The following is a 23,108-nucleotide window of genomic DNA, read 5'->3' on the forward strand; positions in this document are numbered from 1 at the left end:
TCGTTGCCGATGCGAATACAGGCTCTGTGAGGGCCCGTGCATCCCCGGTTGGCCCAAACTGAAGGGAAGCCCACCAACCGAAATAACACGAATACCTGAATCTATAAACTCCATTCTTGCTAAATATTGACAGCACAGCAGGAACCGACCCTCGACGCCACCCTCAGACGGCGGCAAAGACACAAAAAATCAACAGCAGAAGGTCTGTTTTTCGTTTATCCTGAGAGTGTTTGTTACACGAAAGTCTGCATTCTGCCGCCTGATCGGGCTTACACATAAGCAGATTGCTCCTGTCCCCACTCAGTGTTCTGGTCCTGTTCTCCCTCCACTCCCGACTTTGCGTTGGCATCCTCACCCCACTGCCCACTGTAATCCTGATCGGCGCTGGGACCGTTGTAGTTCGTACTAGTCTGAGTGAGATTTGTCCACACCCAGTTACCCTTTTCGTCGTAGTACCCGGCGTCATTTTGAGACCCGCCCTGGTTCGTCGAAACCCACTGGCCGTTCCCATCGTAGTACCCATCCTGGTTCGTCGAAATCCACTGGCCGTTCTCGTCATAGTATCCGCCCTGGTTCGTCGAAATCCACTGGCCGTTCTCGTCATAGTATCCGCCCTGGTTCGTCGAAATCCACTGGCCGTTCTCGTCATAGTATCCGCCCTGGTTCGTCGAAATCCACTGGCCGTTCTCGTCATAGTATCCGCCCTGGTTCGTCGAAATCCACTGGCCGTTCTCGTCATAGTATCCGCCCTGGTTCGTCGAAATCCACTGGCCGTTCTCGTCATAGTATCCGCCCTGGTTCGTCGAAACCCACTGGCCGTTCTCGTCATAATAGCCTTGCCACTGTTGCTGAGATGAAGCGTCAGCAAGTTGCGCGTTGGCTGCGGACTGACTCTCTGTCACTTCTGCAGAGCCAGTAGCCGCAGCGGCTTCCTGCTTTGTTTTGCTTGCGCCAGCATCAGCAGGCAACTTCGTCGCCGTCGAGCTAAGGGAGGCAGCGAAATAAAAGCAATACAAACGCCCACAACAACAGGGTGACGGGTGACGCCGTTTAACCAGAACAGTCGACAACGGGACCGAAAGCGATACGTAACTCCCCAGCTCCATAAAGAAAGATGCCACCCGAAGAAGGATTTTCCTTCGCGACCGATAGACTCCGACCCAGGTCCTTTTGCTGCGCGTATGAAGGCAACCAGCATGCACCACACAGGCCTCGGCAACTCCGTAGCACATCGAGTGTGCTGGCTGGGGCTGCTCAGGCCCTCTCTCAAGCGAGTCACGTTTCCAGGGAACCGTGAAAAAACGAATGTCGCGACTTCGGAGGTCCCCCAAAGGCACTCACCGTTTCGGTCGGAAGTCGTTCTCTGCCTCAAGGCTTGATCGGGTAGGCTGACAGAGGAGCGAGCAGGGTACTCCGAGGCACCGCAAAAACTTGGCAGCCTTAGAGCTTTTTCGTGGACGGTGAGCGCGGCTCGATTTGTGGCTTTTCCGCGCCGGCGGGATCCACACATTGCCTGGATACTTCAAGAATGCGGAATGCTGTTCCAAGCGCCTCTGGACATCCGGCGTCGCTAACCGCTGAGCAAGAATGTCGCTGGGAGGAAGAGGCCTCGTCTGGTAAGTGTAATCCGACGGGCGTTCAAAGACGCAGCACTGACACCAATTCATCTGGCGTCGCGGGGCCGGCGTCGCGATTTCTACGACGAAAACACACAACAAACATGCCAACGACACAAATCAACACAAAGTGCACACTCTGAAGACACAGCTGAGAAAAACACAACTCAGGCTGACGCCACGCAAAAACACGGAGGTAGGGAAGGTGGACACGGAGGCAGGCCACCACCGGGTGCGAAAAGCGTGTTTCCCTACGCGAGGCTGGGACGCTGATGAGAGCTGCGCATGTGGCGGAGTCTCTCCGCGACACTTAGAAGAGCGACGTGAGTTTGCTCCGTCCTAGCCCGGTATTTTACCGAAGCAAATCCTAGAGCAACGCACTCGGAACGCGCTCCGTCGCGTAGGGCCAGCTCCAGAGCCTCGCTCGGGGGATCCGCTTCAGGCGTACCTTTCTTGATTGTGTGCTCCGTGGACGGCTCCATCACTGGGGGTTCGGATACGTGGCGATCAGGCAGGACCGCGACATGGGGGACTGGTCCCTTTGTGAGGTCGTGCATGATCGCGATAGACTGGCCTCGCGTGATGTTCAGCTGGTTCGCGTTGGCGAAACCTTGCTGCAGGGCGCCGGCGTGCGTTGCCGCGGGTGCAGGCGCCTCCTCAAAGCTTTTCACTGCCTGGATGCGCTCCTCCACCTCCGGAGGACTTTCCGCCCCAATGGCGCCTTCACCGGCCTTGTCGCCGCTATCCGCCTGGGCGTCCGCAGTCTTGGCTTGCTCATCGACGGCCTCCTGGGGGCGCGATTCTTTGTCACCTTTAGCCTGAACACACCAAAAACATACAGAGACGGATCGGCAGCTCGAAGCTCGGTTCAAACGCCCTGCACCCACCAGAGTCTTCAACGGCGCGGTCCGGCCGTAAAGGAGCAACTGGTGCTCAAAGCGGTGAGGCTGCCGACTCTGGGCTTCTGAGAGACGGATTCAGCGTACCGCCTCCTTCGCTTGCTCAGGCTCAGCTGGGCTGTTCTTCGCCTCCTCAGGCGTCGCGTTCTTGGCGGCTGCTGTCTTTGCCTTCGGCCCCACATTTTCAGACTGAGGAGTAGCAGTGCTGTCGGGTTGTTCTTTTGCTTTCTCTTCTGTCTTAGGGTTCGTCTCCTCATCTGGCGAAGTCGTTTTTGCCTCCGCCTTCTTCAGCTCCGTCTTCTTGGCCTCCGTTTTCTTCGCGACTTTCTGTGAGGCCTTCGGAGCGGCCTCGGAACCCGCCGTCTTGGCAGTCTTCTGCTTCTCAGTCGCCGCCTGACGCGGAACACGACAGCGACAGACCAAAGGGGAGTTGCGGAGCCTTTTCCGTTTAGCCACAAGACCAAAGCTGAGGGACCACGGCATGCCATCCATTTATATACATCCCTACATATCCATATTCATCCCCTCCCGTTCTGTCTGCTTGCTGCAATCGAGGTACCAAAACACGTGGACAAACGTTTCGCTCTTACACGGACCCTGCGAGAGAGCGAAGCGGCGCTACGCCTCTGCGCTTCCTCATGCACGTTCCGCTGCTGACCCGCGGCCGCCCTCTACCAGACAACCAACGCGGTGCTTCGCAGCGGATGCCTCTCCATTGTGCGACACCTCAAGTGTTTCTGCACAGCGCGCTCTTGCTGCCTGACCCCGTGGTCTTTAACGCCGTACCTTGGGGGCAGCGTCCTTCGCCTTTTCGTCTTTCCCCGCGCGTTTCATGAGGTTGGGCACGACTTTCTTCTTTGCTGCCGCCTTGGAGTCGACTTTGACTGCCTTCTTGGCGGCAGCTTTCTTGGCCTTTTTCGGTGCGGCTTCGTCGGCTGAAGAGGAGGTCTCCTTCGCGGCGCCCGACACCTTCTTCTTCCCCTCGGACTCTCCAGCGGAATCGGATTTCTTCCCTGCGGCAGCCTTCTTCGCCTTGGCTGGTGCCTTCTTCGCCGCCACAGCCTTGACAGGTTCTTTCTCCTCTTTTCCAGCTTCCGCCGACTTTTGTGGCGCATCGGCCTTCTTTACACTGGCTTTCCCAGCCACCTTCTTCATGACTTTCTTCACCACAGAAGCTTCAGCGCCGCTCGCGTCTTTCGCGCCGTCCTTTCCAGCTTCTTTCGTGCTGTCTGCGGCTTCCCCTGGGACCTTGGGGGAGGGTTTCGCTGCCGCCTTCTTGGCAACTACCTTTTTCAGCGCCTCCGCTTTCCTCGCCTCATTCTCTTGGTTCTTCGCAGTTTCCTTCGTCTGTTGATCAATGAGCATTGTCGCCTGGTCCAAAGGCGAACTGACGCCCGCCTCCTTGCCTTTCCCCGCGGCCACTGCGGTGTCCTCGCCTGCTGCTCCTTTTACAGCCTCGCCTTTCCTCTCCACCGTCACATCATCCTCCTTCGTTGCTGGCTTCTCTTTTGCCTGAAGAGCAACCTTGGCTGGTGTCTTTGCCTCCGCATTTCCCTTATCGTCTTTCTTCTCTTCCTTCGCCTTGGGAACGGCCTTCTTCGCGAGAACCACCTTCGCCTTGGCCTCCGGCTTTTTAACGTCCTTTCCTTCTTCCTTCTTTTCTTCTGCCTTCTTCTCGTCCTTCTTCTCTTCTTCCTTCTTCTCTTCCTTCGGCTTGGGAGCAGCCTTCTTCACGAGAACCACCTTCGCCTTGGCCTCCGGCTTCTTCTCCTCCTTCTTCTCGTCCACCGTCTTCTCGTCCTCCTTCTGCTCGTCTGCCTTCTCCTCCTTCTTCTCTTCTTCTTTCTTCTCTTCCTTCGGCTTGGGAGCAGCCTTCTTCACGAGAACCACCTTCGCCTTGGCCTCCGGCTTCTTCTCCTCCTCCTCCTCGTCCGGCTTCTGCTCGTCTGCCTTCTCCTCCTTCTTCTCGTCTTCTTTCTTCTCTTCCTTCGGCTTGGGAGCAGACTTCTTCACGAGAACCACCTTCGCCTTGGCCTCTGGCTTCTTCTCCTCCTCCTTCTCGTCCGCCTTTTTCTCGTCCGCCTTCTTCTCGTCCTCCTTCTTCTCTTCCTTCGGCGTGGGAGCGGCCTTCTTGACAAGAACCACCTTCTTCACTGGTTCTGGTTTCTGGGCGTCCTTCTCATCTTGCTCAGGTTTCTGTCCCTCTTCTTTTTTTTCCTCTTGTTTCTCCCCAGTGGGCTTGGGAGTAGGCGCCTGTTTTTTAACGAGGACTTTGGGTTTCGCCAAAGGCTCCGTGGCTTTCGCGTCAGGCGCGGCTGCTGCAGGCTGTTTCGGGGTAACCTTTGCCTTCGCAATTACCGGCCTTGTTTCCTTTCCCTCTTCCTCTTTCTTCACTTCTGCCTTGCTGCCGATGCGCTGAGGCGCTGCAGACTTGACCGCCGTGGCCTCGCGACTCGTAGGGTTTGTAAGCTGTCTTCGGGGCACGCCTGATGGCAGAGAGGAGACCGAGACAGTGCACAGGAGCCCACGGTTCGCTGATAGGAACGATCTAGAAAGAGTATTTCGGCGCTTGAACAGCCCCACAAAAAGCAGGTGATTCAACGTCCTGTGTGTGTTTCCGAAAGACATATTGGTACAAACATACACTAGCCAACCTCCTAGCCTGCCTCTCGGCCTCTACGCGCACCAAACGACACCCGTGGGGTTCTGTACGCTGGCTAGTGTCAGGCGCTGCCTACTAGGCGTGCACACTTGGGCGATCGTCAGATCGTAGAATCCACCCTGTGCCAATAGGTCCACGACAGAGACGCCTGCGTCTGGTGCAGAAAGAGATGGGCACCTATACTGAAGGGCGTCGCACAGAAAAGCCTGACTGGGGCGGCATCGGTTGAAACGTTTCTCGTACCTGCGAGAGAAACGGACCGCACATTCAAGGTGGGCGGTCCCTTGACATCGACGACTTCCAGGAAGCCTCGAACCTCGAGCACCAACGGCTTCGATTCTTTCCGGACGGGTTCGTCCACTGCAGCGGCAGGTGCATTTCTGACTGAGTTGTTCAGAGTCGCCGGGACTAGGGGAGTTCCCTGAAAAAACAACCCACACATCGCGGCGGAATCATGAGGCGGGACCCGGGGAAGCTCGGGTGGCGAGGGGCGCTGCCCAGAAAGCGTCCAACCCTCCGTGCGCTGCCCCAAACTTTCTCCCGCACAGAACATCAGACTTCAGTCCGCCGTTGGCTCCACCGACACGCGGGAAACCGTGCCGTGGAGAAGAACAAAGCGCTCTACCGTGACCCGTAGAACGCGTCCGGCAGTTTTGCCCGACGGTCAGTTCGTTGTGCGTTTCCAACGGCCTATTTTCTGACGGCGAATCTGCTGTAGCATCGGCGCAGCGTGCAGAGTGCCGACGTATTCATCGTGCTAGCTTTCGCGTGTCAACGCGCGAGAAACACGCCGCTGGTCGGGAGACATCGGAAACCGAGAGGTGAGCGGCACAGGGCGGGGGCGAGCTAACGCGTGAGAGGGGAAAAAGAAAGCCCGGAACAACGAGGCTAGAGGAGGGGCGAGTCGAAACGCCCAGCGGAAAGTGGAGAAGTTCTCGGGATCGTGTAAGCCTCAGCGCGGACTCTGTAAGCCGGAGAGGAGGCCCGCCGCGAAACTTTCGCGCTGGACAACCTGGAGGGGCGTGCCGCGCGCCGCGCGGCTGAAAAGCAACCTGGCAGCAGAAGGTCCGCTCCAAAACCTGTTGCTCGAAACCCAAAACCCCCTCAATGTTCATACGCAGTCATCTTATGTACATGCGCAAGAGGCTGAGGAGGGAGAGGGGGGTTTGGAACGCGAGAAACCTTTCCAGGCGCGTGGCCGCAGCTCCCACGTCCGCGGCACACCGACGGATCTGGTTTCCGGAACTCGTTTCTGCCCGAACAGCCACAAGCTTACCGGCGATGCCTCGCGAGGAGCCTCTTCTTTCTCGGAATTTTCCATCTTGTTTCAAACGCCTTGAAAAACACGTGGTCTGTCGATTGAGGCACCCAAAGACCAAGTTTCCGTCTCTCTCTCTCTGTGCCGGATCGCGACTAGAGGAACTGCGCGGCACGGGAAACACTGTGATCGCCAGCGAGGGAGCAAACTCACTGATCAGCAGGCGGACGCTTGAAGTCAACGAGGGATATGACAAAGACTCAAGTCGAGGACCCGAGAAATGTGCACCATGTGTAGGAACCCGTGCACACACACCGCTGGCCAATTTGGCGAAAAGAGTTACAGGGCGACGCTCTCTCTTTGAGGCGCTCGAGTGAGAGGCGCGCAGTGGAGAATCGAACCCTCAAGATTCCCACCGATGAAAACGGGAAATAACAAAGGAAAGAGGACTTCACTCTCTCCGTACCAGAATCAGAAAGGGAAATCACGAGAGGATGCAGCGTCAAGAAAATGCGAAAGACCCGGAACTGACGGAAAACGTTGCCCTATCTGGCTGGGCGGCACGACGCGCGCGGCCCAGGAACCTCTCGGGCGTTTTCGAAGCTTCGCGCGCTGTCGCTCGGCGAGCTGCCGTTTCTCGTCTCCCCGTCTGCCGAGGAGCGCTTCTCTGGACGGGAGAGACGGGGAAAGAGGAGGCTGGTTTCTCCTGGTATCTGTGGCTTGGGGCGCGGACGCGGGAGAGGGGAGACTGTAAAAAACCCACTCTGAAGGCCGAGCGGTTCTACGGCCAAAGGATCGAGCGGACACCCTCCACACCTGATGTTTCCCCGGGGGTGACAGGTAAACGAGTCCTTCCAGGATTTGCGTATCGCCGTTCCTGTTCACGGGACAGCGGTGGCAGTTTACAGCGTTGCTGTGCGGTTTACGTGGGGGCTTGGAGTCCCACATATATTCGTGCGAAAGGAGTGCGGGAATAAACGGGTACCGTTGCTGAGAGCCTCTTTGTGTCAGGACAACGTCTCGCTAGTCGGGCTCTGCATAGCTTTTTCTGCGCGTGGAGCTATCTCTCTTCGGTGCGGTGGGACGGAAAAAGGCACACCATTCGTCGGGGGCGCGGCCCAGCATCGAAATAAGTTGCTCCGGCCGGAGAACACGTGCCGTGTACACGCGACAGAGAGGAAGAAGCTGTCTCGTAGCAGCTGCATTCCTAGCGCGTGCGCGAATCAAGAATCAAGTCGACGTTATCAAAGCGAAATTCGCCCAACCAGAGGGAAACCTTACCTACACGAGGCCTCATGACTGTAAGCACCGGCGAGAGAAACGACATGTAGAAAAAATGTGTGTCAAGTGACCAGTTCAGAGAACGTTTTTACTGGCAGAGCTGTCGGGCGATTTATGTCCGGAGACACAAGAACCCGTCGTTCCTCTAGCGGTTCTCGCCCTCGCCATCCTGTAGAGTAACTTTGCTCACGGTCTAGAGTAACTTTGCTCACGGTCTAGAGTAACTTTGCTCAAGGTCCGACGCACACGTCCGGTTGACACCGGAGCATGAATTGGTTTGTCCGGTCACTTCGTCCCACTGCTCCGTAGCGTTGTCATGTTTGTCGCTTTTCTGAGAGGGGTACGGACGCCAACAAGCAAGCGCAGGGCTACCAAAGAACGAGAGCTTCTACGTGCTGGCAGCATGTGCGTGAGGAAAACTTGTGTAGAAATGGCCGATTTGCCGAGCAGTTGGAACGCCCATCAAAAACGCGAAGAGTTCAAGCTCGACACCCTAGTTTTAGAAGTGTCCTCTTCGCCAAGCGCGGTAATCCAGACTTTCAGTGTCATGATATGTTTAACGCTTGGCAGTCCGTAACGACACTGCTGAGAGGGAAGGCATGCCTACAGCAGAGCTTCAGAAAGATGCGGGACGGGAGACAACCGCAAGGAACAGTGAGGCACAAGGGAAACAGGGAATGAAATGATTGGCGAGCAAAGGAACTGTCGAACAGATCATCTGCGCCCACACCCGTCAGTGTTTTCGAACGCTTCTAGGGCACGTCGGGCACTAACGTGTTCTCGGCCAGCATGTAGAGTAGAGAGAGGGTCTGGTGTTTTTTTCGCCAGTCACCTCCAACGCGCCCATCCGCGTGGCGTCGACACGTGCCTCTGGGCAATCCTTCCCTCTAGTTATCTTCATTGTTGGTCTTGTCAAACGAAGGGCCCCGGCGTGCAGGCTGTCTATGAAGTGTACCTTGTCCGGAAGGTAGCAACCGCAAAAACAGAGGATTTGAGCTACAAAAACGATTTACCGGTAGAATGTGGAACACAGGGTTGCTCTTCGGCGCTTTCTACCCCTCGAGACCGCGCCCACCTCAGCTTTTATCATAAAACAAACAACCGAACGGTCGTCCGGAAAGGAAGACGACAGGGAAGCAAAGCTAGAAAAGGCTGATTCCCATTCGTGCCTAGCCACACTGCGACAGGCTTCTCTCATCACGATGAACTGATACAGTTCCCAGGAAAAGAAGAAGAGCGCCACTAGAGACGCTTTTCGGAATGCACTGGCGAGCACAGTGAGAAATAGGTTTGCACATTCGGGTAAATAATCATGTATCTGATGAATTCGCTTATGCGCGCGAGTCGGGTGTACGCGCGTGCAAAATCGATTGATGTTTCTATACACTCTGCTGCATAAAAGCGCCTGTTTCCACGCGGAGCTGGTTCCAAACGCACGCCCGCTTATGCATGTAGACGCCACTTGCTGGCGTACACATTTTCACAGGTTCAACACATCAAATATTCTCATATACCGAGATGCGTGTTGCCGCACCGTGTGGCGACATGCGGGGAGCGCATCCAACAAGTCTGTTCCTCTGTCTCCTCTAGATTCCCCGTCGAAACGTTTCCGCCGCGCCTATCGTTCTTGGTCCCCCCTCACTGTAGAACTCATTCGACCCACAGAAAGTCTGATAGATCGAAAACGCGCCGCCTATCTCATCCCTGCGGAGTCCTTACACGACTGTGGACAAAAACACCGACTGCTTCTTTTCTCGCGTATTCCGAACTAGAACGGCCGACGTGAACGTCCCGTGCACGTCAGTGCATGTGGGAGTGAACTTGGCAATCACTTCTGCAACCGGCAAAGTCGCAGTTAGCGCATTGCTGTTGGTAGGGAGTGTACGTGCAAGCGCTCTCGTCTCCACGCATCCGGCAGCCGTCCAGAACACGCCGGTGTCCGTATCTATATCTGAAAGCAGACACTAGGACAGAACTGTACCTAGAAATGTTTGCTTGCGCATCTAGATGTTGCAGTGTGGATCCTGTTCTCGAGTTCTTCCTGTAGCTTCCGTTCCTCGGTCTCTTCTTGTACTGCACCATCCCTGCCTTTGTTTCCGTGAGGTCTCCTTGCCGCAGCGGTGCCGTCTCTGGCCACGCGACAGGCGCAAACATCTCCTCAGCTCATTTGCATCGCTCGGCTTCTAGCTCATCTCACGCCACGATCGGCTGCTCAGTGGGCTGGTAGCCGCGTCTGCGCGGTGAGAAGGGCTGACATCGGAGGAATATTTTTCTAAAAGTGGAGCGGTGCGGGAGAACTGCATGCCTGCGTCCGCTTCGGCCGACGAGCGTTCGGCATCTGGATTCGCCGAGCGTGCCGTTGCTGGGAAACTTCCCAGCCCGTCCGGTGCCTGAGGCCCGACCAGGCGCACGTCGATCGTCGCCACGCTGCTGTCACCCTGGCTGCGCTCGAGTTCACCGAGAAGAAAGCTGAGAAGGGACAAGCAGAATATTCCGGGAAAGCGTGAGGGCGAGCGCGTCGAGACGGCGGGGACGAACAGGGGGGAACACGGTCGTGGAGACGAAACGGGAAAATCATACATGCAGAGCAGGAAAACCCCGCATAGGCGAAAAGTGGAAAGCGACGACGCATGAGCGACAAACACTTTGGAAAGTGGAGAAGGACCTCGCCTTACTCGCGTAGATCGGGATATGTGTTCCCAAGTGCGGGCTCCTCGTCAAGGAAGCTGTCAACCGCTTCTTTGAGATCGTCTCTGGGCACGCAGCAAAACGGCAGCAGATGGACGACACGCATGAGAGAAGGCACGTCTTTAGGCGTTTACGTGGGGGGCGATAGGCGCAGGGAAAACGAACAGACCCGAAACGAACGAACCACGAAAACGAGGGCCCTCCAAATCACCAACGCGTTCGCTCAAACCACAGCGACCAACTCGAGACAACACGCATGCACCGGAAAAACGGGAAGATGGGAACACACCGACAGTCAAACACTTGGAGAAGCACAGAGACCGAGGGGCATCAGAACGAAGCGATGGGAGACAACACGAAGACTACACACAGAGAACACTACGCCCACAGACGCACACAGATGTCTATGCACATACTCCAGTATATATATATATATATATATACGTTGGACCGCACGTGTGTGCCGTCGAAATATATGTTTGGTGGAGTTATTTTCGTTTCCTGGTTTCTCTCTAGTTTGTTCCGTGTTCGGCTTTGCTTTGGTTCTCGCGCCTTGGCGTCTGTCGACGTGTGTCGCACGCCTCTGCTTGGTTGCGTCTCACCCGGCGTACACAGTGCGCGATCGGAAGCGCAGAGAAGACTGGACGCTGTCGATGAAGATGCATGCACTTGGCTTCTCCAAGTCGCCGGTACAGCAGCGGGCGCGGAACTCCTCGACGGAAAATTCCAGTTGGGCGTAAGCGTTTGCATGCGGAGACACCCGCCGGACCTGTGCTGCGGGGCCCGGCCCCGCGGAGCACTCGAGCTGCAGAGCGCAAAAAGTGAAGGGGGGCGAAACATGACAGAATTGTGGAGAAACGTGGACAGAAAAGGAGAGAGGACAGAACGAGGAGAAAGCGAAGAGAGGAAACAGAGGACGAAGGCAAACGGGGGAGAAAGAGAGGAGGAAGGCGCGGGAGACTGCAGGAACACAGGATGCTCTGAGGGAGAGCAACAAGACGGGGGAATATCACGAACGATGAGGAAGGCAGAGAGGAAGACTGAGAGAAAAAACGGCTGTAGACAGAAATGGAACGGAGGAAGCGAGTCGTCGGCCGACGGTGGCAAGAGCAGAGACAAACGCGAAGGACGTCGAGCGCCAACGAGACTCCGCCCGAGGTACAGGGACGAGGTCAGCCCGCGGAACAAGCGAGAGGAGGGAAACGAGATAAACGAGAGACAAACGAGGGAGAGAACAGAGGCACCGAGCAGAGGGGGTGCTCTTACCAATACGTTTCTGACTGGGAAGAGATTGTAAGCGGGACAGGAGACAGAGAAGTTGCGCTGGCGATCGGTCAGAAAAAGAGTCGAGTTGCACAAACGAGGCAGTCGCCTGGAAACCACACACCGCCGAGGTCTACGATTCAGCTGAGAAAACCGATGTGCGTTGCAAGAGAGACAAAAGCGCTGAGAAAGGGAAGAAGAAAACGAAGGAGGAAGCTGAGAGGCAAAGAGCGAGACAGCGGGAGATAGAGGTGGAAATCAAAAACCGAGCAGAATACGGAGGAGTTCGACGAGAACACCTGCTGCAGGATGAAAGGAAACGCGTAGGCGAGCGGGAGACGCTGTGTAAGGCAGAAGAGCACCAATGCACGGGAACGGCGGCGGCCAAAACCGTAAAGGCCTAAAGGGGAAGAAGACGTACGAGAAGAATCACTGCACGAGCGGCGCCAAGAGGTGAAAGACAGACGGAAAGAGGGAATGTCCGCGACAAAGAAGGAAACAGAGAAGTTGCGGAGAACAGCCGCACCGAATTTCTTGAAGCGCAGGCCAGACAACGCCCAAGACGAGACACGCGGCAACGAATGCGGTGTAGAGAGCAAGGGCCAAGAGCATGTAGACGGAGATGTCTGTAGGAAAGCCGAATAACAGAACAGAACCTCAAGCTCTGTGGGGTGTCCTTCCCCTTGCGTCCAGGTTCCAGAGCGGAAAGCCTATCCTCAAAACCCTCTAAACCCGCAGGCGGCGGACGTCTCTTTTGCTTCACCCTGTCTACATTTTGTGTGTGTCTTGCGCCGCCACTAGGTATTTCATCTCGCCATTCCGTGCAATGCCCGTTCCGTTTCGTCGCCTGCGTTGTCCGTACACCTCCTTCCGTATCTCCCTCGTTTCACCTTGCTTCCTAGGCGCCGTCCCCTTCGGTGCCTGTTTTCAAGAAGCCTCCATCGACGACACAGCCGGCCAAAAGGGAAGAAATCGTGCTTCTTTCTTCTCGCTGTCGTTGTCTGCTTGCCACGTATATGCCCCCCCCCCCCCCCCCCCGGGCAGTGTCCCTTTTTCCGCTCTCGGCAGCCCGTGTCGAAAATGCCCGGGGTTTCTTCACTCACGCTCAAGGAGAGTTGAGAGAAAGGAGGTTCGCAGCGCCGCCGGCCCTCGGCAGGTGAGGGCGCCGCAGCCCACCAAGGCGAAGAGCGCCGGAAAGACGGCGTTCTCGTCGGCTCGATGGAATGGCTGGTCCACTGAGAAGGGAGAACGCAAAGCGGAAAAAAAGGTCCAGGAACACGAACGAAGAGCCGCGCCCGCAGCACCTGCGCAGGTCGGATTGCCGGAGAGCCTCCAACAAACACCATGTTCTGGAAGCACGAAGCTCGACTCTCAGCGTGAAGGCCAATCGGACCGACAGCACTTTTTCGACAACTTCAAAAAGGCAGAGAACATGTCAATGGACGGCAGATGCGAGCTTGCCTCTTGGCGGCCGGCCTCCCCGTTCCGCCACTACACGGGCATGCAGCTCTGGCGTGTCCAGAGGAAGCAGTCGAGACCACCAAGAAGGCTACCAGAATGACAACGCTCCATCTCTCTCTGCAGCATTCAATCCCCATATATATATATATATATGTACATGCATATATATACATATAGTGTAAGTACATGGGACATAAACAAATCCACTTTTTCTGCTTGAGTGTGTGACGGTTGGGAGCCTCCATTTCCCGCTTGGCTTAGCCTGTGCCGCAGAGACATTTGGACTTACAGCGGATGTAGAGCATCCACGCGAAGGAGACCAGAGCAGCACTGACGAGGAGCGCCGAGGCGACTACGCCTTCGAAGCTCGCAGCTAGGCCCAGAAGAAGGCCCAGGAGCGACCGAACGACGCTGTCGCCTATGCGGGAGCAGGGCGTGCGGAGTTCAAAGAAAAGGGCGAATCTTCCGGCAGTTATCGGTCCCTGCAAAGGTCGAAGCGCAGCGATGCAGAAGCCGCATCAGGCCGGTCGATGCGGAAGAGAAAGCGGCGCCGTTTTTCGTCGCCTAGATCGCCAGCATGCAGCGACCGGACAGGAGCAGAGAGCCCACAGGCTACGACGCGCCGTCGGGACGGAAAAGGCAAATCGCGAGAACAAACGAGCGGCAAGGAGACACGGTGTCGACGAGGTGACAGGGAGAGGCAGACGAGCACGAGCACAGGAAGACAGAGAAACCAAGAGAATCGCCGCGAAGCACACGCTTCGGGATCCGCAAGAGGGAAACCCGCTGCGACACCAGGTCTTCACAAACGCGAAGAAAACAACACGTGCAGGGGCGGGTTCGCGAAGTGCAGCACAAGCGACACGGGCCGATTGATACCTGGACTGAAAGCAGGAGCGCGGCAGAAGACCGAGAACGGAGGCGAGAACGGAAGCGAGGACGGAGGCAATAGCGGCGGAAGCACAACGCAAGAAGCACTGCGCAGACACCCAGAGAACGCTTCCGAAGACGATGCTCCAGAGACGGGAAACCGGCGCGTCGTCGTGGCGCGCGCTTTTTGCCTCACCGTGAGCTGGTGTCGTTTTACAGTGAGAGGCAAGGCAACGGGAGCTTTTGGGGAATGAGAGTATCCCGCGTTGCCGACTTCGCGTTGGTGGCCGACGAGTTTGGTGAGAGTCTCAAGCGTGAAGAATGTGTCGATCCACCCAGACCTGACAATACCCACGGGGAGGTCCCGGAGGCACGGCAGAAGCGCCGGACCGTGCTTTGGACGCAGGACGTCGACATCCACAGCCGAGGAGCCCGGCGGCCCTTCTGAGCGCAGCTGCCACGCTGACAGTGCAGAGACAGAGGCGAGCAAAAGGCAAGGAAACGCCTGACGCCAGCGGAAAACCAGAGGACTGGGCTCAGCAGGGAACCGCGCGGAACGCGATACAGACTGGAAAGCAGGCGAAACGTAAAAGATTGAAAAACGGAGACAGAGACAGATGTACACGCACATAACCATGCAGACAGATCGACACAGGTAGAGAGATAGGGATAGACTTTGGCATGCGTATAGAGATATAGGGAGAGAGAGCCGTGGGGGTGGGGATGGTGGTCCGGAAACCCGACCCGAAGGTCGATAGGTGAAAAAGTCGAAGGGACGCTTTGAAACGAAGAGGATGCCGCTCGGGGGGTTTGCCCTCACCGCTACTGTCTTTGGCGCCAGGAGCCGCCGCTGCGCCGCGCACAGTGATGGGCGAAATTTGCGCCGCAGGCGCGAACCAAGCGCCTGTCGGAGCCGAGACCCCAACCGTCCTGACGAGCAGAGACACCGCATCAGAAGAACACTGCCTCGATCCCGGTTTCCTCCGGACCGGCACGAAAAGCTCAACAAACGCGTGGATTTTGTAGATCTCTCGAAAGGCAGAATATATATATATATATATATATATATAGGTGTCCGACTTTGCTCGGATGACAGAACCTTCTTGGGCATGGTCACACATGCGGATCAATAGATATATACTCATAAAAATATAAAAAAGTATTTTAATGAAGACATATATGAGGAGATACGCGAGACAGGCACAGCCGTCCAGGACGCGACAGACGGCGAGAGAAGGGCGTAGAGACAAAAACGCGACGAGATCGCGCGGTCTTTGCAGAGCAAAAGGCCAGCGCGAGAAGAGGGGGAGGCGCAGACACAAACGAGAAAGGCGCAGTAAGCCAGAGGAAGACTTAAATTCTAAGGCTAGCGCGTGGCCGATCATTCAAATACACACGCAGGCACCCAAGACAAAACGTCGAGCACTGTTCACGCTACCGAAATGCAACTGTCCACATTCGGGCTGCGACTCGAATTGCGCGCGGCCCGCGCAAGCTTCGCGAACTCTCTCGGGCCTTTGTTGGCTCTCAGATCTTCCTCTGCGTTCCCTCGCGCGGTTGCACTCTCTCTCGGTCTCTCCCGCTTGCGCCATCTCTCGCTCCGACGCCCTCTCGCTTTCTGATTTCCTGCTGTTTCGCTCTCCCTCTCTGGCTCTCTCGTTTCCTTTCGTTGGTGTTTTGTCTACGCGTACCAGTGAACAGGTTCGGTGACCAGCTGATCGCTGCGAATGTCGCACCATCTCCCGTCCGTCGCGTCGGCGGCGGCATGCAGAGGATGGCTCCACAGCCAGAAGACGCGTCCGGCGGAGACGAGCGAGCGAACGAAGAAGAATATGCCGAGGTGATAAGAAGTCAAGAAGAGCGCGGCGAGGCTTCCGACGAGCTGCAACCTCGGCGTGGAGTCAGCGTCCTGAGGACCCAACACGAGGCGCGCCTCCAGAGATGACGGCAGAGATCGAACGACGGCACGCAAAGGCAAACGAGCAGCAAGGAACGCGAGGGAGTGCACAAAGCCACGTCTAGCCATGTTTCGCTGCTGGTTTTTTCCTCTGACCGCAAAAGGCTTGTCCCTTCGCCGCATCGCCTATCTCTCCAAGGCCACAATTACGGTCGCGCGGCACGCCGTACACCCGAGAGAGAAGAAAGCAAGAACGACCGATCCCTTCCCTCCGTCTCAGTCTCGGTGCGATGGCGACATCCCATGGCTCCCCTCCCAGGCTTCCCGTTCGGTCCCCGTACAGCCATCAGCATCGCCGCCGCAGCGGCAAGGGGGAAGGAGAGAGCATGGAGAAGACGAAATTCAGAATTTCCAAATTGCAAGTTGTGCGGCAAGGCGTCCGCCGGTTTTCTCTGGAACAGCACCGCTCTGAAGGTTGCTCGCAACACGCCGGTCATGACGAGGAGAACTCCCGAGACGACGAAACAGCCCTGAAAAGAAAGAGAACGCCGAACAAGGAACGATGAAACAGAGCGGACCGGTCGCAGCTCGAAGTGGAAGAACCGGAGGATGAGGAACCCGGGCACCCACGGGAAAGTGTGAGAGACAGCGGAGCATCGACGTGGAGAACCCGACTATTTTCCAGGAAGTGAACGTGCGGAAGGAACGACAGGCGTCGGCAGCACTGGAAAGGCCGGTTCGGGCCTCGGAGACAGGGAAGAGACGCAAAACACGTTGAGGAAGAAGCCGGGGACTGCTGCGCCGCTTCTGGCTTTTCACCTACCGCCGCCAGCTCGACATTTGTTTCTGCTATGGAGGGCAAAGGGAGGAAGAGCATAGTCCAGCCAAGCATCGCTGTGCTGGTTTGCAGGACATCTGGACCCTTCTGGGAGAGGCAAACGAGCCAAAACGCAGAGAGGCTTGTGAGTCCGGAACGCCTGCTCGCCTGGGATCTGTGCGTGTATTCGTATTCCCTTTAACTCTTGGTGTGCGGAACCGAGAGTCCGGTACGGGTGACAAACAGAGTGTCTTGAAAGCTGGAGAGGCAGGCGTGTGCTTGCTTGCTGGCTTCTAAGGCAGCCCGCAGCGGCCGGGGCTCGACGTCGAAGTGGTGCGAGAACGCCACGGGCTGGTGTGCTCCCCAGAATTCCATGAGAACGGGGGAGAGGGAGAGAAGGCAGGCCGGAAACAGCCTCGCTCGCTTTGCCTCGCTCGGCTGTCGCACCAGAAGATGCTTGGTATCGTTACCTGGAGGAGGCGCAGGAAGAACGAAGCTTGGAAGAAGAAGAGAGCCGTTAGGGGGACTTCGGAAAACTTCCGAGCACCGCCTTGGCCAGTCAAGAGCGCGAGAAAGAGAATCGCGGAGATGCCGAGAAGCGCCGGCAAGAAGCACAGTACGCTGCACGTCTGCAAGGTGCTCAGCTGTACAGACACCCCGGGACGCACAGAGGGAACAGCGCGCGCGAGGGACGTCACCAGGGGAATGAAGAGCGTCGATGTCCCGCAGTTGCCAGGGACCTCCGACAGGGAGAAGAAGCGACACAGACGGGGCACGAACAAAACCGACGGCCAGACAGCAGTGCGGGAAACGAGAAGGTTCGAGGCAAACGCGCCACGCGAGATGCATGCTGACATTGGCACAGCGCTTCCTCCGGCGTGAGCTGCATGTGAGACGCTGTAGAAACACCCCAGCTGAGGCGCGGCGCAGCCCCGTTTCCGGCCACGTTCGCACGATGCACACCCGCGCGCTGATTGAACAGGACCACGGCGCTTTCTCTCCCGTACAGAGAGCACTGAATCACCTCGCTTTTCGGCGCGATCCTACCCATGCGGAGGCGTGTCCGGAGACTGTCCGATGCGTGAAATCGAGCTTCCAGAGCTTCTCAGCGGAACCGGCGCGCGCTGTAATCTGCAGATCCGCTCGGAGGGGAAAGCGCGGAGTCCACCCGCCGTTCACCAGGGGGATTGAGAAGGAGTCGTCTTCAGCACTCGCCACTTTGTAGAAAACAGAAGGCGGGAAGAGAGCGAAGAGCGAGGCGAGCCTGCCGGAGTTTTCACACAGAATGCGCGCCTCTTCGGCCGGCAGCACCTGCGACGAGAGAGGCGCAAGAGAGAGAGAGACATGGTGGCCGAACAGTGGAAGAAATTTTAATGGGCAGAGTGAAACGGGAGGGAAGGGCACGAGGGGGGAGACGCGAAAGAGGACGACACCGATGTCGCGATGAAAAAACAAGAGAAAAAGAGAGAATGGGACCTCGGGAAGTGGCGAAAAGTGGAACGACTCAAACACGTGTCGAAGGATGGAGCCACCGGGGCAGACGCGACGGGAAAGCTTCCAGGCCCCACACTGCCACGCGTTTTCACCTCTCCGTGTGACTGGATATCTCTGGCGCAGTCTATCCTGGTGTCTGTACACCTGGAGTCACAGCCTCTGTGGCCCACAGGAGAGCGCGCGTCCCGCCTCATTACGCCTGAACCAAGGGGGGGGGACCGTTTCAGACCCAGCACCTGTGTGTTATCGGAATGTGGAAGAAACTATACCCCCCGCGTTTCCCCGTAGACCGAGAAAGGTGGAACTCTCCGTGATGCTGTTCTGGTGCAAATCGGACCTCGCACGCCCGGCCGGTGCCGTGAACAATCAACTTGCTGGGAGGGCTGAGGTCCGTTCTTGTCCACAGCGTCTCCAAGAAGTACGTGCGTTGAGAAGCCTCCCCATCCCCCGTGCGCCGACACTCAACCTGGAAAAGCGAGCGAAAAGCAGGAACGATGCATATATCGAGAGAAGGGAAGGAAGGAGGGAAGAGGCTCGAGGCATATCAACGAGAGAGGCCACACGGCTCGGAGCGGCTCCACGGAAAGGGGGAACAAGACGACGAGGCCGCAAAGAGAGAAGGGCGACAGAGAAGCACGGAGATCGGTATCTAAACGGCTGGTGTACAGAATGGAGAGACACTCGCTGTCGCGTCAAACATGGTTGAGGCGCTGCACTAACGGAGCGTCGCATGCGATCTGCACGAGCTCGAAACGCCAGTGGACAGTCCAGTGTCGTGCCCGGTGATAAAGCAAGATATGTAGGTGTGTGTCTCGAGGTTTGTGTGTGTGAATCTGGATCTAAACATGCACGCATGCGCAGGTGTGCACCGAAGTGTTTCTGTCTGGGTTTGCTTCGGGCCACAGTTTTTGCTCGTTTCGAAAAGAGACACGAGCCCTCACCGTGGTTAGCGAACTGGGCTGTCGCTCATCACGGGGAACCTTCACTGATGCGCTGAGCAGGCTTCTGTTCCCGTTGATGTACAAGGCGCTGGAGGGGTCACACTGTGCATGCAGCGAAACTGCACAGAAACAAACAGCAGAACAGGGGCGTCGTCGCTTACAGAGTCACGGAGGAGACGCAACCGGAGAGAGCGGGGTGAGAACGCCGAGTCGAAAACGCTACGCAGCCTCTAGAAGGCAAACACAGAGAGGGCGAAGTCAAGAGGACGACGGAGGGTCTGACGCCCCAGCAAAGCCGGAAGCAGGAACAACCTTGGAGGGACTTGTCGAGTCTCGGTCAGCGAGGCACTCTTACAGGACATAGAAAGACCGAGAATGCATGCCGTCTCTGGAAAGACGGGGAGGAGGGTGGTTTTCGACTTTCCTTACATTGCTTCACACCACAAAAAGACTCAAAACTCGCACGAAGCTTTGCGGCCTGCCGATTGCAATCTCCAAAAGAGTGTGAGACACACGTCGGTTGAGAACGCGGTCGGGGTCGTCTGGCTCGGTGCCGTCGACGGGCCCATGCCCATTTTCGAACCGCAGCAAGAACCTACTGTAGGCGTCATTGACTCCAGCCGCGAGCACGAACGCGTCATTCGCGTTTGTGAAGAGAGGCGTAACTGGGAGAGCGTTGCCGTGGCTGTCTTGAACAGAGAAAGTCTGAAGGGACGGTTCCGAAATCGCCTGTCTCTGATCCACATGAAGCGTGTACACCTTGGGAGACGGCGCGGAGCTCGGGTTTCGCACTTCGAGCTTGACGTCAAACCTAAACGGCGAAGGCACAGCGCAAAGGCAAAACACGTAGCACAGCTTGGACAGATCAGAGTCGACACACAACGATGAAACTTGATGGATTGACACAACACGGAAGATTAAGCTGCACTGCGGTCAGACGTACACTGGTTAGACGTTATAACGTCGGAAGAAGTGCAACGGGGTGACGCGTCCACAGCGGCGCAGTGAAACGTCCGGATGGCCCGGAAGAAGCAACAGAAAAAGTGAGGACAGAAAAATAATTCTCCCAGCAACATGAGGGGATGACGCGTTCGGCCGACAGCTTGCAGTGAAAACAATCGACGGGCGAAAAAACGAGTTAAATGGTATGTTTGTTCTGCACAGTCGGTCCAGTGCAGGGACAGAGACAGGCGTGTGATGTATAGACGCGTGGGCGGGTTAGTGCGTACAAAAAAAATTGTATGTCGTTTTGCTTACGAAGTCGCGACGAGTGAAACGTATGGGGGGAAACGGCGCTCTGTGAGTGTCGACGATGGAGACAAGGGGGATTTGGCGGTGCAGAAGTGGATCTTCCGACACGAATCACATGCACAAAATCCTATTTAAGAAGTGAAACAGAACGAGGCGACGGGGAAAGACAGGCACGGACACGGTGTTCAGAAAAGATTCCCGTACCATCGACCAGTTGGGACGGGGAGAGTCGTCCCAAGAGTTCCTCGAGGATCAACGGGGTTCCCGTTTACAAAGACGCTCGGAAGCAGCTGAGGGGCGATGTTTTCCGGGCATTCGAAGCGAGGGGACACGATCAGTTCAGCTTGCTTGGTCGCGAACTGAATCGTATACTCGGGTGTATCGACAGCGAAGCTGCTAACGCGGCCGCTGCTCAAGTCGATTCCCTTGAATTCGCAAAGGTGCTTGCCACGAACCTCGGAAGCAGATTCTGACACATTCGTTGCGGTGGCGAAGACGAGAGTGACGAGACAGGAGACGAGGACGGACGGTACGCCCGGCCATTTGGCACCTCGCAAAGAAACAGGCAACGACGAAGCTCGGCATCCCTCTTTCCGCCGCGTGGAACAGGGAAAACGATCCTTTTCGGCAAAAGCGGAGGGACGAGCTTCAGACTCCGGACGCCCAGGACGCCCAAGAGTGGAGCTACGGGCAGAGACACTCGTCGCCATTGTCTCGTTTCGGCGTCGAAGTGAGAGGCGCGGCAACACTTCTGACGGCGTTGCAGGAAACGCGCGAACGCCAGGGTCCACGAAAGTGTACCCAGGCTTGGATCTGGTGCGGCGTTGTGCGATCTGCTACAAAAGGCTCTTCCATAGAGGGTTCAGAGACGACAAGCAAAGACCGCTTCGAGAAGAAACGAAGGCAACGGTGAACCGGGGAGGGCCGCCCCTCCGCTTGCCGGCTGGCAGCAGGCACGGACGGGACGGTCGCGAAGAAGGGGGAAACGATGCGGTTTCCTGGTAAGTTTGACTCTTTTCTAGTTCCATCCACTCGCAATAAAAACCGAGTGCGAAAAGAAGAGCCCCCCCAGAAGAAGGAAAACAGGGATCGTGAGTCTGAGGGAGACGGCTGCGCAGGTGCCTTTTGCCGCCTTCGTTGAACCTCCCTAGCGTGTGCTTATTTACACACCTGCAGCTTCGGCTGCAAAAATGCGCATATCTCTCTCTATAGATGCGCACACACACACAAACACACAAACTGCAACAAACGAGTCCGTTGTTGCAGCCGGTCTTTCCTCCGCGTTTTGCAAGCAAGTGCCTTTCTGGAAGAAACAAGGAAAATAGCGTTTTGAGTGCCAGTTTACACGCTCCTGCGGCCGGCTTCGCAAGTCGGAACAGCGCAGTGCTAACCGCGCGGGTCTGGAGTCTCCGTCCCCTTGCCTTCAAGCGCGCGGGCGCACAAGGGTGTCGTCGTCCCCTGCGATTTCAGAGGAAACACAACGTGGAACACCTAAAGAGAAACGCTGTCTACTCAACCCGCGAGGAAAGCGCCTCTTCTTTCCGGGTTCTGCTGTACAAACCCCGGGGCCTTTGCATGTCAAACAAGGCCTCCTTCGTCCGATGCGCACAGTCGGTGGAACGCAAACGGCGAACGGCTAAAAAATTGCAACCTAGCGCGCCGCCTGGAAGAGACAGTTCGTTGGTGGTTGGTCCTTTGGCGAAAAAGGAAGGCCGAGAGAAGAAGACTAGGCACCACTAGGCTGTCGCTGTGTTGCAGTCCGGGAAGCTACAGTTCAACGGGAATAGCGAGTTGAGGTTGTGTGCGAGAATGAGCGCGGCAAATTCGCATGTCTCGTTCGCGAGGCACTGTTCGGAAATGGAAGCGTCAAGAAAACTTGCGATACGTACTGTTCGTCCTGATCCCACGGATAAGCATAGCGTTTGTCCGTCGCTTTAGTGAGTGTAGTCTAAAACAGGAACGGCAATAGCTTTTTGCAGACGTAGAAACGGTGTGGAATAACGACTATTACAAGTGTGAATGTGGAAGCGGATCAGAAAGCTGCAGTGAAATGATCTCACGGGCGTCTCCTCTTTTCTTAAGCCTGACAGACAGAAAAGGGGGCATGACGGCGGAGGAGAGTTCTGATGATTTTTCCCGGGCACCAAACGAGTAATACCACGACAACTCTCGTAAAACGACTGACACATCCGCTAAGAATGAGTCAACGTGTAGAGAACTTTCCCCGAAGGTAGAGCCGAAACTGTCGTTGTTCTCTATCCGGTTTACAGCGCGCGGCAACAGTACATCCGACAATTCTTCGAGTGAGCAAGTCCCCGAGACGCATTCTCAACCGAATATAGAGGAGACTCGTTGCCTGTAATAGCGCTCAAAAGTGGCCGAAATCCTGCAGAACGCATTTCGCTTTTGGAGCACATCCACTTTGGTCCAAGACGCGAAGCACGTGAATCGAAGGAATTGAATCAAGGAAAGCGCTTTTTCCTGCATACCCCATTTGTAGCTGTGGAGATGTGCTCTTCACTTCCCGTAGAGAGCTTCGGTAAAACACGATTCTACCACATACATCGTTTCTCCCCAGGTCGATGTACTGGCACCTGACGCAACGATTGCATACTCAAACACCACCAGAACACTCCTGTGTACGCCTCGCACTGAAGCCGAAAAATACCAGTGGAAGCTTTGTTGTGATGGGGAACTGGGATCAAAATCT

General features: G+C 56.4%; 2 protein-coding genes across 2 annotated transcripts; both read right to left on the reverse strand.

The window, feature by feature from the left end:
- Positions 1-269: 269 nt before the first annotated feature.
- On the reverse strand, positions 270-6,498 carry NCLIV_064880 (conserved hypothetical protein; the record flags this gene model as incomplete). Its single annotated transcript, XM_003886039.1, has 7 exons — positions 270-984; positions 1,342-1,696; positions 2,065-2,434; positions 2,603-2,908; positions 3,302-5,001; positions 5,421-5,598; positions 6,454-6,498. The coding sequence occupies 7 exons, from the start codon at positions 6,496-6,498 to the stop codon at positions 270-272; spliced, it is 3,669 nt and encodes a 1,222-aa protein (XP_003886088.1).
- A 3,401-nt stretch (positions 6,499-9,899) lies between these two features.
- On the reverse strand, positions 9,900-21,108 carry NCLIV_064890 (conserved hypothetical protein; the record flags this gene model as incomplete). Its single annotated transcript, XM_003886040.1, has 18 exons — positions 9,900-10,185; positions 10,392-10,469; positions 11,007-11,209; positions 11,671-11,776; positions 12,194-12,293; positions 12,771-12,902; positions 13,418-13,610; positions 14,195-14,460; positions 14,819-14,928; positions 15,690-15,907; positions 16,237-16,425; positions 16,719-16,820; positions 17,183-17,356; positions 17,760-18,023; positions 18,544-18,672; positions 19,148-19,266; positions 19,747-19,958; positions 20,603-21,108. The coding sequence occupies 18 exons, from the start codon at positions 21,106-21,108 to the stop codon at positions 9,900-9,902; spliced, it is 3,387 nt and encodes a 1,128-aa protein (XP_003886089.1).
- Between the last annotated feature and the right edge of the window lie 2,000 nt (positions 21,109-23,108).

The sequence above is a fragment of the Neospora caninum genome, chromosome XII (genome assembly GCF_000208865.1).
Source record: "Neospora caninum Liverpool complete genome, chromosome XII".
Lineage (NCBI taxonomy): Eukaryota > Apicomplexa > Conoidasida > Eucoccidiorida > Sarcocystidae > Neospora > Neospora caninum.